This window comes from Trichosurus vulpecula, chromosome 8, assembly GCF_011100635.1.
Source record: "Trichosurus vulpecula isolate mTriVul1 chromosome 8, mTriVul1.pri, whole genome shotgun sequence".
Classification (NCBI taxonomy): domain Eukaryota; kingdom Metazoa; phylum Chordata; class Mammalia; order Diprotodontia; family Phalangeridae; genus Trichosurus; species Trichosurus vulpecula.
Genome location: NC_050580.1, coordinates 253,318,461 through 253,333,786, shown reverse-complemented (window position 1 = coordinate 253,333,786; position 15,326 = coordinate 253,318,461). Strand labels below are relative to the sequence as shown.

The following is a 15,326-nucleotide window of genomic DNA, read 5'->3' as shown; positions in this document are numbered from 1 at the left end:
ACCTTGTCTGATGCAAATCTCAATTCATAGTTACCAGAGTTTAACAAAGTCCCAACAAGCTGGAGGGCTCTTAACTACAGCTGCCTGGAGTCTCCCCATCAGGGCACCACCAAGAGTGAGAGCCCTAAGCAAATAGCTCTGTCTTCCATTTTTATGCACTCTTTAGCCATAGTCAGATGTCATCTGAGTGACCAGAACTTAAGCTCTTACTATTGGCTGTGGAGTTAGCACCCCCCCCAGGACCTTGAGGGCTTCACACCCACATCGACTTAGCACCTAATAGCTAGGGGTTTGGGGCCTACTTGGGAGTGAAGAAATAATCAGACCTCCCTTCATTGGCCCCACCTGGAGCCCTACCTTAGTTACCAATTCACACTCATATAGGCTTAGCACTTAAGAGATAGGAGTTTGGGCCTGGGGCTTAGCGCCTAGTGAGACTCAATCATTAAGACAATCATTTTAAAACAGTAAGAAAGTCCCAACTTAATTGATATTACAACCATAAAATGTTCTGCTATGTATATATGTATGTGTGTATATGTATATATGTATCTATAGATACGGCATTACGTTTTTGTCTTTTCTCTCCTTGAGTGTCTATGTTCACTAGTGATATCTGAGTCAAAGTGCATTTTAGTGACCAGCATAGGACCTGTTGCCCACTCCACCAACAATGTATTAGTGTGTTTGTTTTCCCACAGCCCCTCTAAAAATGAAATTTTCATCTTTGTCAGTCTTAAGAGTTTGAGGTGAAACTTCATTTATTTTAATTTATATTTCTCTTGTGAGCAGTTTGGAGCATTCTTTCATGGTCGGTGATAGTTTCCATTACTTTTTTCAAAAATATCTGTTTAAATTCCTTAACTACTTATTTATTGAAATGACTGTTGCTGGTTATTTGTATCAATTCCCTGTATATCTTGTATATCAAACCTTTGTTAAAGATATTTGATACAAAGATTTTGCCTAATCAGCAGCTTATTCTAGCTGTATTGATTTTGTTTTGCACAAGCTTTTAAATTTTTATGTAATTGATATTGTTATTCTTATCTTTTATATGAATGGCAGTATGACCTCTTTTTCCCCCTCGCCCATAATTCCAAAAGTTACCTTCCCATATGGATATTCATCTAAGCAATAGAATCAAAGTTGGAAATAATACCTTTCAATTTAATTTCTTATATAATGTCCTAACTTCTGCAGGATCCTTGACAGCCTATGCTTGACCACGGGAGCTTGTAACAGGGAGCTCAGTTTCTTATAAGGCTGACCATTATATGGTTGATCATCTCTTTTAAGTGTTTTTTTTCTTATTTTTAAGTGAAATCAGCCATTATAATTTATGTGTCTGTACTAGTCTTTTGTTGGCCTAAAGGATGAGACAATTCTACTTCCTCTCCTGCACAATAACCCTTCAAAAATTTAAAGCCATCCTGTATTCAAATTAATCTCCTATTCCACTCCCAATACCTTCATCTTTTCCTTATATATGACATGGTTTCCAGACCCCTTATAGAACCAGCAGCTCCTCCTCTAAGTACTGCAATTTGTTAGGGTCCTTCTTATAGCTTACATTCAGAATTGAGCATAATACTTCAAGATATGGTCTGATTGGCAGAATTCAGTAGAAGTCATACTGGGATCTTAAAAGCAATTTTTAATAATATAGTCTGATATTACAGTAACATTTTTAGTAGCCATGTCTGCTGGCTAGTACTAAACTTGTGGTTAGCTAAAGCCTGTAAACCTTTTTGGCACAAATCCAGGTTTTCTCCATTATATACATTTTATTTACTCAAACTAATTACATTACTTTAAATTTAATCACTTGTTGAATTTAAACTTGTTTTTGTTCCAATTCCAGACTTTTAAAAACTTAAACCTGCCATTCCTCCTAGCTTCTTGTCATCTGTAGAATTGATAAGCATTCCTATTGAAGGCATTATTTTTTTTAATGATTAAATAAGGTGTGCCTTAAGGCTGAGAGCCTTTTGTCATTCCACTAGTGACCTCGCTCCAATCTTATCACCATTCTGGGTGTAGTTTGTCAGTCAGCTACTTATCTACCTACCAGTAATATTTAGCTTACATTTCATTACTTTATCATGGGAGATTCCTCAGAAGAGAAATCCCATGTTAGATGGAGGATTAGGCATGAGGACATTTGGATTTTTATTCCTTGTATGCTACTAAATAGCACCCCAAACTTTGGGAAATTACTTCATTTCTTTGGACCTGTTCCTCATCTATAAAATTAGTTTGGAATAAATGCCCTCCCAAGTTCCCTCTTAGTGGCACAATATCAGGTCTGAATTCAGGAAAACTCATCTTCCTGGGTTAAATCTGACCTGAGGCAGGTCATTTAACCCTGTTTACCTCAGTTCTTCATCTGTAAAATGAGCTGGAGAAGGAAATGGCAAATCACTCCAGTATTTTTGCTAAGCAAACCTCAAATGAAGTCATGAAGAGTCAGACATGATTGAAATGACTGAGCAACACAAAGATCTTTCCTAGATCTCAAAGCCTATTTTATAAAGAGGTTGTTAATTCCATATTAATATGACTTTTAAGGCTTAAAGTATTTTATAATGGTTTTACAATTTTCTTAGATGATAAAAGTATCCTCTTGATAGTGCTAAAGGGAATCAAGAACCAATCATTATATGGAGAGTTAAGGTATCTTTTTTTAAAAAACACCTCATTTTTACCCCAGACATTTTGCTGGCAGAGTTCAAAATTGATTAGTTTTAAGTTTTGTTTCCTTTTATTTCTGTTGTATAACTAGCCATTGCTTATGGTGTTAATGATAATAAACTGGCCCAAAGGATAAGAAATAACTAAGGTCTCAGCTGATATACAGAGTAAGTAATGAAAGAAACTGAAGAAAAAATTTGCCTTAGGTCTTAGGAATTAAACTTTTAAAGATTTTTTTTTTTCAGTTAAGCATCATTTCTTCTCTCCTCTAATGGCTGTCCCCTTAGCTACTCTAGAAAGGAAAAAAGTAAAAAACCCCACAAGAAGTGTATATATAGTTAGGCAAAATGTGTTCCCACACTGACTTTGTCCAAAAATGCATGCCTCATTTTGCATATTTAGTCCATCATATATCTATCAGGACATGACAGAATTTAAAATCATCAGTCCTCTGGAATCGTAGTTGATTATTGCTTGATCTGAGTTCTTAAGTCTTTCAGAATTGTTAGTTATGTTTTAATAAAAATTGTTCTTCTGGTTCTCTTCTCTTTGCCCTTTATCAGTTCAAAGCAAACTTCAAGTAATACCTGCTACCCCTCATCTTATCTATAGACTTTTGTGCCCCTCTGATTGTATGCCCCCCCCATTTTTCCTCTTTCCCTGGGTTTCCTTTTCCCTTCTTTTAAAATCATTAAAATATAACAAAAAATCTCTTTCATTATTATAAAATCTTTTCTGTTGCTTGAATGTACTTTTTTTATACTTCTCTTTATTCTCTTTTTTATATTTCAAAATTTCTTCAAAGTTCTGGTTGTTTCTTCAGGAATGCTTGGAAGTCCTTTTAAAGTCTATTTTTCTCCTCTCTTGTAGGATTCTACTTAGTTTTGCTTGGTATTCTTAATTTGCTTGCTAAAGCTTGCTAAAGGTATCTGTGGTTCCTTGGTACTTAAAACTAGTTCTGTCAGTTTTCAGTGTTTTTTTTCTTTTATCTGGAAACTCTGGATTTTGGTGGTGGCTTTCCTGGGAATTTTCATCTTAAGGTTTATTTCAAGAAAGGACGAGTAGATTCTGTTTTGATTTTACCCTTTGGATCTAGGCAATCTAGGCAGTTTCCTTTAATATTTTCTTGAAATATGATATCAAAGCTGTTTTATTTGGGGTGGGATGAAATTCACAGCTTTCAGGTAGTCCATTGATTCTTAAATCATGTCTCCTTGATCTATTTTCCTCACTAGTTGTTTTTGATATGAGATGCCTTACATTTCCTTCTATTTTTCCATCTTTTGACTGTTTTAATATTTCTTATTGTCTAATGGAATCATTAACTTCTGCCAGGGGACTATTCTGATTTTCAGGGAATCTCTTACTAGTATAGTGTTTGTACCTCTAATGCTAAGTTGATGGTTTTCCAAGTTTCTTCTCTGTAGCTCTTGTTTTGTTTTCAGTTCTTTCGTCTAGCACTGTCATTTTGCTTAATTTAAAAATTCTTACATTATTTCTTATGGAAATTCTAACTGATATGACAAAAGTGTTTTTCTTTGAGTCTTTGCTTGTAGGTATTTTGAAGTTCTTCTGGGTTTGTGTCTTGGACATTCCTAGCCTTCTTCTTTTTGTTTGTTTAATCAATTCTTCTAGATATCTGCCCTAGGCAATCCATTGTTTCTGTTCTGGCTGAGAGCTTTAGGCATTGAGAGTCTGATCCTAGCTCTTCTGAGAGACATCATTCCCTCCCCTCCACTTTCCTGGGCAGACATTTTGAATCCAAGATCTGTTCTGACTCCCAACTAGATTAGTTGGATTAGATTAACTAGATCAGCTCTCTTCACCTAGAAGAACAAAAGGTCGAAAATCTCAAGGAAAATAATAAGGAAGGAAAAGTGGGAAAGGGAGGGTCTAAAAGAACCAAATTTCTAACTATACTACAAAGTAGTAATCTTCAAAAAAATTGGTGCTGGTTAAAAATGAGAGAGCAGTCAGTGAAACAGATTAAGTATATTATACTCAGAAGTAAAGGAACTCAGCACAATATTTGATAAACTCAAAGGACCCCAGCTACTAGTATAAAGACTGAACAAAAAACTTCTAGGAAAACTGGAAAGCGTTCTAACAGAAAATAGACATTGATCACATCTCACACTGCATGCAAAAATAAGATGGATACGTGATTTGGACAGAAATGGTGACAAACACATTAGAGTATCAAGGAAGAAACTTTTTGGATCTGTGGATTAAGAGAGTTCATGACCTTGAAACAAGGGATGGAGAGGATCACAGAAAGATAAAATGGACAATTTTGATTATTTAAAATTAAAAGATTTTGCACAAAACCAATGCAGTTAAAATTAAAAGGTAACTGGGAAAAATCTTTGCAGCAAATTTATCTGATCAAAGGTCTCATATCCAAGCTATGTAAGGAATTGATTTAAATTTGTAAAATAAATGACCATTCCGTCACTAGATAAATGATTAAAGGGTATGAACAGGCATTTCCCAAGGAAGGAAATCCAAGGTATTTATAGCTGGTTTTTTTTAAATGCATCAAATACTAATAATTTAAAAAACTAAATAATTAAAGAAACTTAAAGCAACTCTGAGGTTCCATCTTATGTTCATCAGCTGGACATAGATGACTAAAAAAAGAGAAGACAATTATATTGAGGAGCTTTAGGAAACAAGCACATTAATGCACTGTCGCTGGAGCTTTGAATTGATAGAGATTGTAGAAATCATTTGGGAACTATTCCAAAAAGGTCATTAAATGATATACCTTTAACCTAGTGATGCCACCTCAGCTTACTATAGGTTCAAAGAATGAAGAAAAGGACCCAAAATATTTATTTTTTGTTTTGCTTTTGTTTTTTTGGTGTTTTTTTTTAAATTTATTTTTATTTTTAGTTTACAACAGACGGTTCTACATAATTTTGAGTTCCAGATTTTCTCCCCTCTCTCCCTGCTCCCTCCCCAAGGCATCATGGAATCTCATATAACTACCACGAATGACTTCGCATTGAATTAATTTATACACTAGTCAAGTTGCGGAGAAGAATTACGACCAATGGAATGAATAATGAGAAAGAAGAAACAGAACCAGAAAAAAAAAACCCAAAAACAAGAGAAGAGAAAAAGGCGAGCATGAAGTGTGCCTCAATCTGCATTCAAACTTCATAGTTCCCTCTCTGGATGTAGACCGCATTCTCCATCGTGAGTCCTTTGGAGTTGTGCCTGCACCTTGTATTGCTGAGAAGAGCGAAGTCTGTCAGGGTTGAGGACCCAAAATATTTAAATGAGCTCTTTTTGTAGTAGTGAACCGGAAACTAAGAGAATGTCCTTCTCTTAGGGAATGGCCAAACAAATTATGGCACATGAATGTAGTAGAATATGAACTGAAGCAGTGAAGTGAGCAAGCCAGAGAAAAATTCCTGTACTAACAGCAACATTATAAAGACAAACCATTTTGAAAGACTTAAAATAGCCTAATTGATACATTAGCAGCCATGATTCCAGAGGTCTAGTGAAGCATGCTACCCAGTTTTCTACAGAGAGGCAACAGATTGTAGGAGCAGAATAAGAAATATTTTGAACACAACCAGTTTGGGAGTTTTTTTATGCTTGATTGATGATGCATATTTGCTTGTAAGGACTTTTTCTTTTTCACTTCCCTTCACTCTTCCTTAACTTCCCCTCCCCTGATCGCCCAAATCCATTCAATTTCCAGATCTTGTCAGTTTATTTCTACAATGTTTCCGGCATCCATTCCCTTATCTGTTTAAGAGCAGATTTCACCAGGGTAGTATACTTGAGAGTAGGGTCTTGTCTACTACTTTCCTGGACTACTACAGTGACCTTTTAACAGCTTTTCTCTTTAATCCATCCCTCATACAGCTCCTCAAATAATCTGACCACAGAACTTCCTTTATATCATGTTTTGTTTGGCTTTTGTAATTCTGATTTGTGAATATTAGTAACCACATTGTTACATTGAGTCTTGTCAAAGAAACACTCTAATTTAGCTGATAAATGTATCTCTAACCTTTTGCAACATTGTAGTAAATTGTGTTATTGTTTCTTATCCTCAGTTTCTCGTTGTGGCCTGTGGTATAACCCTATTGGTATATCATTAGCATAATTGTATTCTATTCAACACCAGTGCCCCCGAGTCTTTTTCCATTATCCCACATTGTCATAATCATAGCTACAGCTGTCTAGTGTACCTATAAACACATGACATTACATCTTACTGCCTGTGATTTTTAGGGTTTTTTTTCCTGTCATACATAGACAGATCCAGGTGGCTTTGGAGGAGAAAGTGAGGCTGGTGACCTTGCACAGCCCTCCCTCACTCAAATCAAAGTCAACTGTGAGTCATGTCATCATTTCCTGGATGTCATGGTTCTCTTTGAGAATGAAGGACAAACACAACAACCTGCCCTTCCCAATCTCAACCCTTTAGTTAATCAATTCAAGTGTACACTGCCCTCTACTTTTCAGACTCTCACACTTTTGTCCTATTGCTGCTTATCCCTTGCCAAATCCTAGCCCTGGATTACTCCTACCATCCTCTTCCTTTACGCCTACTCATACTCTGCTAAATGGACCTGGAAGAATTAAACCCATCACATAACCTACTCCTTCACCTCAACCACATACAGGGATGGTCGCACACTGAATCTCACCATTACCCAAGTGTGTTGTACCTCCTTGAAAGCAATGGCACACCTCTTGGGACACTCCCTGTGACCATCATTCTCTGCCTGTTTCTGGCTGTCTGGCTAGAAGGACTTCTGTTACTCTTTGTCTTTTTTTATCCTTTGTCTTTATTTTCAGATATTTTCTGGGGTTTTGTGGGAGATCTGGGCTTCTCTGTGACCTTTCATGTCCACTACCAAAATATTGGTGTCTTTTGTTTCTGTGCCATTTATTTCTTGTCACACTCACCCTCACTGAGCTCTCCCTTGTAACAGAAAAAAACTACGACCCATAGAGCCACCTTTTATCACAACATATGTAACATTCTGCCTCTCTTGCCCCCTTACCAAGAGAAGAGAATGTGTTGTATCACCTACAGGACCAAGATTTTCATTATAGTTAATCAGAGGCTTATATGAACTGTTACATAGCAAAGAAAATAAACCAGAAGACCATATGTATTAGATTGTTCCATTTCTATTACTGTATTTATTGTGTATATTCTTCTGGTTTTATTTTCTTTGCTGTGTAGCAGTTCTTATAAGCCTTCCCATGTTTCTTTGAATCACTTACTCATTTTTTCCTACAGCATAATGATATTCCATTATATTGATATGCCACAGTTTGTTTCAGCCATCCCCCAATCAGGAGGCACTGAGTTTGTTTCCAGTTTTTTTCTGCTGTGAAAAGTGCCGCTGTGAATATTTTGCTCTTTGAGGAACTTGCCTTAATGCCTGAATTCCTTGCAGACCATTGTTTAGTGACTTTTCTCACATAATTGCAAGTTGTTTTTTCGGAGTGGTTAAACCACTTTTCAGTAATGTGCCTTGAACTCAAACTCCATTCCTTAACAAAGCTGCATCATCCTCTTGAAAAGAAAGGTCAGTAAAAACCAGAAAGTTGCTGCCTTTTTTTTTTTTAAACAGTCCAGGGAGATATAGGAAGAAAATAATATATTTGATATATTGATGCCAATATCAATAGATACCAAGATGCTTTAAAAAACCATCTGTCTACATACTAAGAAGTAGAATTTGGTCTTTTTCTTGGTTGTTAGTCAGTAACTTTACCCACTTAACTTCATTCCTTTATTTTGCATATTTTGTAATTTGTTTAAAGGCATTTATGGTAATCTGATCACAGTTAATTATTTGTTCAAGAAGATGATTACTTAATATATTCTTCCTTTTATCTTTCCAAGGACACTTTGATCGTGTGGTCTGAAGCAGAAAATTATGACTTGGCCCTTAGCTTTCAAGAAAAAGCTGGATGTGATGAAATATGGGAAAAAATATGTCAGGTAAGTTTTAAAATAGACAATTTTTGTTAAACAGTCTTCTTGCTTTATTTAGTAGTACAGCTCCAATAACTGGAATTGACAGAAAGTAGAATAGGAAAATTCAGATCACTAAGCGAACCAAGGGAGAATGGTATGCACTGAAAATATTCAGTTATAATCAACACTTAAGCTTAGGGGAAAGCACTTTGGCAGTTGTGTGCTTGGTACAAGGGAGAGTGAGAAATCAAGGTTAATACCAAGGTTGCAGCCTGGGAGACTGGAAGAGAATAGGGTTTGAGGAGAGTGATAATGAGTTCCGTTTTGGATATTTGGAGTTTGAGATATCTCTAGAACATTTGATTTGTAATGTCTACTAAGGAATTGGTGATATGGGACTAAAGTTAAGAGGAGAGAGATTGGGGCTAACTGTATATATATAGATCTGTGTGTCATCTGCATAGAAATGGTAAGTAAATCTGTAGGAGCTGATGAGATCGCCTAGAGAGCAAGTATGGAGAAAAGAGAGCCTAAGGCAGAAGCATGGAACATCCACAATTCGATAATGCCAGTGAAGGACAGAAAGATGGAATGGTCTTATGGGTAGGAGGAGAACAAGGAGAGATTAGCATCAGGAGCCATGGAGAAGAAAAAGGCCCTGGCAGAGGCAAGGTCCTCATGGGTGTATGGCGATGTGTAGGAGCCTAGAGGAAGGGAAAAAAAGTTTAAAATAGCTTCTGTGGGGAACTAGATACGGAAGCAATTAGGGAGGAAGAACACTGCCTTCCTCTAGTGGGAGCCTGATTGAAGTTGGATAACACAGATTTAAGACGTACCCAGTCAACACAGCTTATGGAACTTCCTCCATCTCTGTGAGCAGCAGTGGAAGAGAAGGGTGGTGGAAATAATTCAAGACTGTGGTTTGGTAGGAGATGAGTAGTCATAGGTCAAGGGAGTGAGAGACTTAAAAGGAGAAGACAATGTAAAGTTAAAATGGCTAACTCTAGGGGCAGGATTGGAGAGGGGATGAAAGATAAGTCATAGCAGGGGTTATGCCTTAAGAAAAAATGAAGAAAAGATGGAGGTCTTAGAATGAAGAGGAGGTTTAGGGGAGGGGTGAGGGACAAGGAGAGATGGAATGAGCCAAATTATAAAGCTTTAAGGTCTACAAAGCCTTATATTTACTCATTTGTTTGTCACAACAGCCCTACAAAGTAAGAACCATAGGTGCTTTAATCTCCATTTCACAGATTAGGAAGCCAAGGCACAGAGAGGCCACATCACTTAGTAAGCATGGGTCAAAGGCAGGAACCTAAACCTTATGTCTCCTGGCATTATTAGTGGGCCAGGCAGAGGTATATATGTTGGATTTATGTTTTTCTCTGTGGCTGATGTCTGGATGCATCTCATCTTGGACTATTAAGTAATTTCGTCATGCAGTGGAATTTTATGAAGAGAATTAAACTGAGGATTCCCAAGCTACACTCCACCCTGTAAAGTGGGAATTGGCATGGGGGAACTAGGTGTTCAGGATGCAGTTCTTTGGCTGACCCTATTCAGGGGTGGTGAGTGGGAACTATTTCGAGAACTAATTAGACAGTGTAGAGGTAGTGCTGGACCTGAATACAAGAGAAATACAGGTTGAGGGGCACGAGCTCAGTGAAGATTCCCATAAAGGGAACATTAGTGCCAACGGTTCCCTTTATGCACCCTCTCTCCTCTGTTAGAATGTGAGCTCCTTGGAGACAGGACTGTTTATCCCCAGGACTTAGCACAGTACCTGGCACAAAGTAAGCACTTAAAGAATACTTGTGACTGATTAGGGTTGATTTTCAAAGTGTCACTCATGTTTCCCCTGGGAGATCCTAGTACACTTACCAGGTATGGTGTATAGAATGCCTGACTGAGCCTGCTCCATCTCAGGTGGTCCACTTCACAGATTTTCTTAGGAGCATTAAGAATCAAAGCATGTGTTTAAGCCAGGGATGGCTATATTAACGCCCATGACTAAGGAAGAATTGATGGTCAGTCTTTGTTAGGAGTATTAGGTGGCATATTTTTTCTGTCTCCTGCATCCTAACTAGTAACACCAGCTTTTCCATATCTTCATATATTTTTATATCCTGTTCTGCAAGTAACGTATCTGATATGCCATTCGCATAAGTATAAATTTCATATATAGCTCTAATTAGAATCATATTAAAAGTCAACAATATTTGACACCTAGTTGGATATAGAAGATTAGGAAGAGTCAGTAGTCAAGGAAGAGTCATGGATATCTCTACCTGGAGAATGGAAAGATAGCTGTGAGGGAATGATAAGAATCCACAGTGTTTTCCTACAGGGATTACTGTGGACAGTGAAAATTAGCATTTGAAAACTCATGGCAAAAATAGTTTAGGAAAATTAGATTTATGTATCAAGAAAGTAGAGTACAAGAGAAAAAAATTTTAATTATTTTTAGCATTCCTTTAAAAAATTTTGAGTTGCAAATTCTCTCCCTTCTTCTAGTCCCCACCCACCCACTGAAAAGGCAGTCAGTATATTAGCTATACATGTGTGAAGTTACACAAGCCATTTCAATATTAGCCATGTTGCAAAAGATAAGGAGAGGTAAGGAAAATAAAGTAAAAAACTATACTTCAGTCTGCACTCAAAAGTTCATCACTTCTCTGGAAGTGCATAGTTTTTCATCATTGGTCCTTTCAGTCATTGCTTTGACCAGAATACCTAAGTCTTTCACAGTTGATGATTACAAAGTCTTCCCAGGTTTTTTGGAACCATCCACCTCCTATTTTTCTTTTTTTTTTCTTTTTCTTTTTCTTTTTTTTTTTTTTTTGCAGGGTGGGGAAGGCAGGGCAATTGGGGTTAAGTGACTTGCCCAAGGTCACACAGCTAGTAAATGTGTCAAGTGTCTGAGGCTGGATTTTAACTCAGGTACTCCTGACTCCAGGGCTGGTGCTCTACTCACTGCACCACCTAGCTGCCCCCACCTCCTCTTTTTCTATAGTACAGTAGTACTTCATCCTAATTATGGACTACAACTTCTGCAGCCATTGCCCAGTTGATGGACATCCCCTCAATTTCTAGTTCTTTGCTACCATAAAAATAGCTGCTGTAAATATTTTTGTGCATATAGGTCCTTTCACCTTTTCTTTCATCTCTTTGGGATATAGACTTTGGACATAGTTCCAAATTGTTCTCCAGAATGATTGGACCACTTCATAACTCTACAGTAGTGCTTTAGTGTATCTGTTTTCCCACATCCTTCCCAGCATTTGTCATTTTCTTTTTCTGTCATGTTAGAACAGTCTGATAGATGTAAGGTAGTACCTCAGAGTTTTCATTTGCATTTCTCTAACCTGTAGTGATTTAGAGCCTTTTTAAATTTTTTTTGTTTGTTTTTGTTTTTTGGCAGGGCAATTGGGGTTAAGTGACTTGCCCAAGGTCACACAGCTAGTACATGTGTCAAGTGTCTGAGGCCGGATTTGAACTCAGGTCCCCCGGACTCCAGGGCTGGTGCTCTACTCACTGCGCCACCTAGCAGCCCCCTTTAGAGCATTTTTTATGTAACTTGATAGCTTCAGTTTCTTCTGGAAACTGCCTGTTCATGTATCCCTTGACCATTTATCAATTGGGGAATAATTGTTATTTTTATAAGTTTGGCTCAGTTCCCTATATGTTTGACAAATGAGGCCTTTATCAGAGAACCTTGCTATAAATTTACCCCCACTTTCCTGCTTTCCTTCTCATTTTACTTGCATTGGTTTTTATTTTTGCAAAAGCTTTTTAATTTCATATAATCAAAATTATCCATTTTACTTCCCAGGGTCCTCTCTTGTTTGGTCACAGATTTTTCCCTTATCCATAGATCTAACAGGAAAATTTTTCCATGCTCCCCTGATTCACTTGTGATAATACCTTTATGTCTAAATCATTTACCCATTCTGACCTTATTTTTGGTGTGTAGTGTGAGATGTTGGTCTGTTTCTAATGTCTGCCAAACTGCATTCCAGTTTTTTTCCGCAGTTTTTGTCAAATAGTGAGTTCTTGCCCCCAAAGCTGGACTCCTTTGGGTCTGCATCAAATACTAGATTACTGTAGTCATTTGGCGCTATGTGTTGTGTGCCTTATCTGTTTCACTGATCCGCCGTTCTGTGTCTTAGCTAGTACCAAGTTGTTCTGATAATTATCACTGTTTATTGTAGTTTGAATCTGGTAGTGCCGGGCCGCCTTCCTTTACATCTTTTATTGCTTGATACTGTTGACCTTTTTGAATTTTGTTGTTATTTTTTCTAGTTCTATAAAATAATCCTTTGATAGTTTGATATGGCACTAAATAAGTGAATTTAAGTAGAATTGTCATTTTTTTTTATCATATTGGCTTGGCCTACTTGTGAGCAGTTAATATTTCTGCAGTTGTTCAGATCTGTCTTCGCATGAAACGTGGTTTGTGATTGTGTTCATACATAGTTCTTGGGGTTGTCTTGGCAGGTAGACTCCCAAGTATTTTATATCACGTCTGCAGTTAGAAATCAAATTTCTCTTTCTACTGTGCAACAGAAAAAATTAGGGATTGTTTCATATTTCAATTTAGTTTGGAGACACATTGAAAATTACAGTCATTAATTTCTTCTTGATAATAAGTACCTCTTGTAAAAGCCTAAGAATTTGTTTTTATCATTTTTGAGGTACGTTTTAGAGCATAATTTAAAGTTACATATACTTGATGGAGTTCTTTCTTTTTAACAGGTTCAAGGAAAAGACCCCTCCGTGGATATTACTCAGGATCTCGTGGATGAATCGGAAGAGGAACGTTTTGATGATATGTCATCACCAGGTCTGGAATTGCCATCTTGCGAATTAAGTCGACTTGAGGAAATTGCTGAACTTGTGGCATCTTCTTTACCTTCCCCCCTTCGTCGTGAAAAACTCGCACTAGCACTGGAAAACGAGGGCTATATTAAAAAGCTCTTGGAACTGTTTCATGTGTGTGAGGACTTGGAAAACATTGAAGGACTACACCACTTATATGAAATTATCAAAGGAATCTTTCTCTTGAATCGAACTGCACTTTTTGAAGTTATGTTTTCTGAGGAATGTATAATGGACGTAATCGGCTGCCTAGAATATGATCCTTCTCTATCGCAGCCACGGAAACACAGGGAATTTCTTACAAAAACAGCCAAATTTAAAGAGGTGATTCCGATATCAGATCCTGAGCTAAAGCAGAAAATTCATCAAACATACAGAGTTCAGTATATACAAGATATGGTTCTACCTACCCCTTCAGTTTTTGAGGAAAATATGTTATCAACACTTCACTCCTTCATCTTTTTTAATAAAGTGGAAATTGTTGGTATGTTGCAGGTGAGTCAAATCAAAAATTTAATGGGTGAACTTTTGTCACTTTTCATTGGGTACAAGATAGAATTTGTTTACAAGAAAACCTGAAATGATGTCTTATTTAATTAGAGCTTTTTATTAATTGGCATTTAGCTCCACTGGGAAAATGCATTATAACTCTTGTAATTAGTTCTCCTTTCTCCAAATAACTGGTTTTTGCTTTTGATATTTTACATTTTGGACAGTGTTATAACCCTCATTTTAAAATATTTCTAAGGAATAGTTGAATTTCCTTAAATTTGACTATACTTCTAAAATGGCATCATATCACGGTAGAACAGAAGTTATTAATACTTCGTATTTTTGGTTAGTTGGACATTTTGAACTGGGACCCATAGGCATGTTAAACTCAACATATCCAAAACAAAACTCATTATCTTTGCCCCAAAGCCTTCCTCTCTTCCGAACTGCTATTGAGAATACCACCTCAATGGTATTTTCTTTCTTGCTCACTTCTCAGATTCGATCAGTTACTAAATCTTATAAATCCTTTCTCTACAACTTTGCTCACTTATTTCCCTTCTCTCCACTTAGTTCAGGTGCACATCACCATGTCTTGGACTGATTTCTGCCTCATATCTCTCCCTACTCCAGCCTGTCCTTACCTTAGCTACCAAATTGATGTTCTGAAAGTGTAAGTCTGACTGTGTCACCCCTCCACTACTCAGTAAAGTTCAGTGACTTCCTCTTATCTCCAGGATCAGATATAAAGTCTTTTCACTGATATTTAAAACTCTGGTCCCTTCCTATGTTTCCAAACTCTGCATATTCTTCTCTTCTCCGCATACTCCATGAACCATCCATACCAGCCTTCTTGCTGCTTCTCTCAAAGGACATTCTGTCTCCTGTCTCTCTGCCTTTCTACTGCCTGTTCGCCATGCCTGGAATGCTTTATTTCCCAGCTTCCAACTCTCCATGGCTTCCTTTAAGACTCAGCTCAAATACCACCCCCAGGAGGCCTTTCCCAACTGCCACTTCTGTATACTCTATTTATTCTGATTAATAATTTTGACCACATGAAATTGAAAAGATTTTGCACAAACAAAATCAAAATACTGTCAAATAGGAACTGGGGAGAAGGGCCTTTTAAAGAAGTTTTTTGGGTGGGGAGGGGCAGCAAATTTGATAAGTGATATCCAAGTTGTGTAGGAAATGAGCACAAATGCGTGTGCATACATTCACACACACACACACACCCCATATACACATGTAATATCTTCTCCATTAGAATGTGAAATTGTTGAGAGAAGGACCCATTTTGCTT

The 15,326-nt window shown here is 37.2% G+C and overlaps 1 protein-coding gene across 2 annotated transcripts in view; it reads left to right on the top strand.

Moving 5' to 3' along the window:
* The window catches only part of PPP4R3A (protein phosphatase 4 regulatory subunit 3A), a 68,588-nt gene that overhangs the window by 32,347 nt on the left and 20,915 nt on the right, over positions 1-15,326 (top strand). For both annotated transcript variants that reach the window (XM_036734866.1, XM_036734867.1), the window contains exons 3-4: positions 8,582-8,680; positions 13,409-14,026. In XM_036734866.1, coding sequence (XP_036590761.1) covers positions 8,582-8,680; positions 13,409-14,026 — 717 coding nt within the window. The remainder of the gene's footprint in view (positions 1-8,581; positions 8,681-13,408; positions 14,027-15,326) is intronic.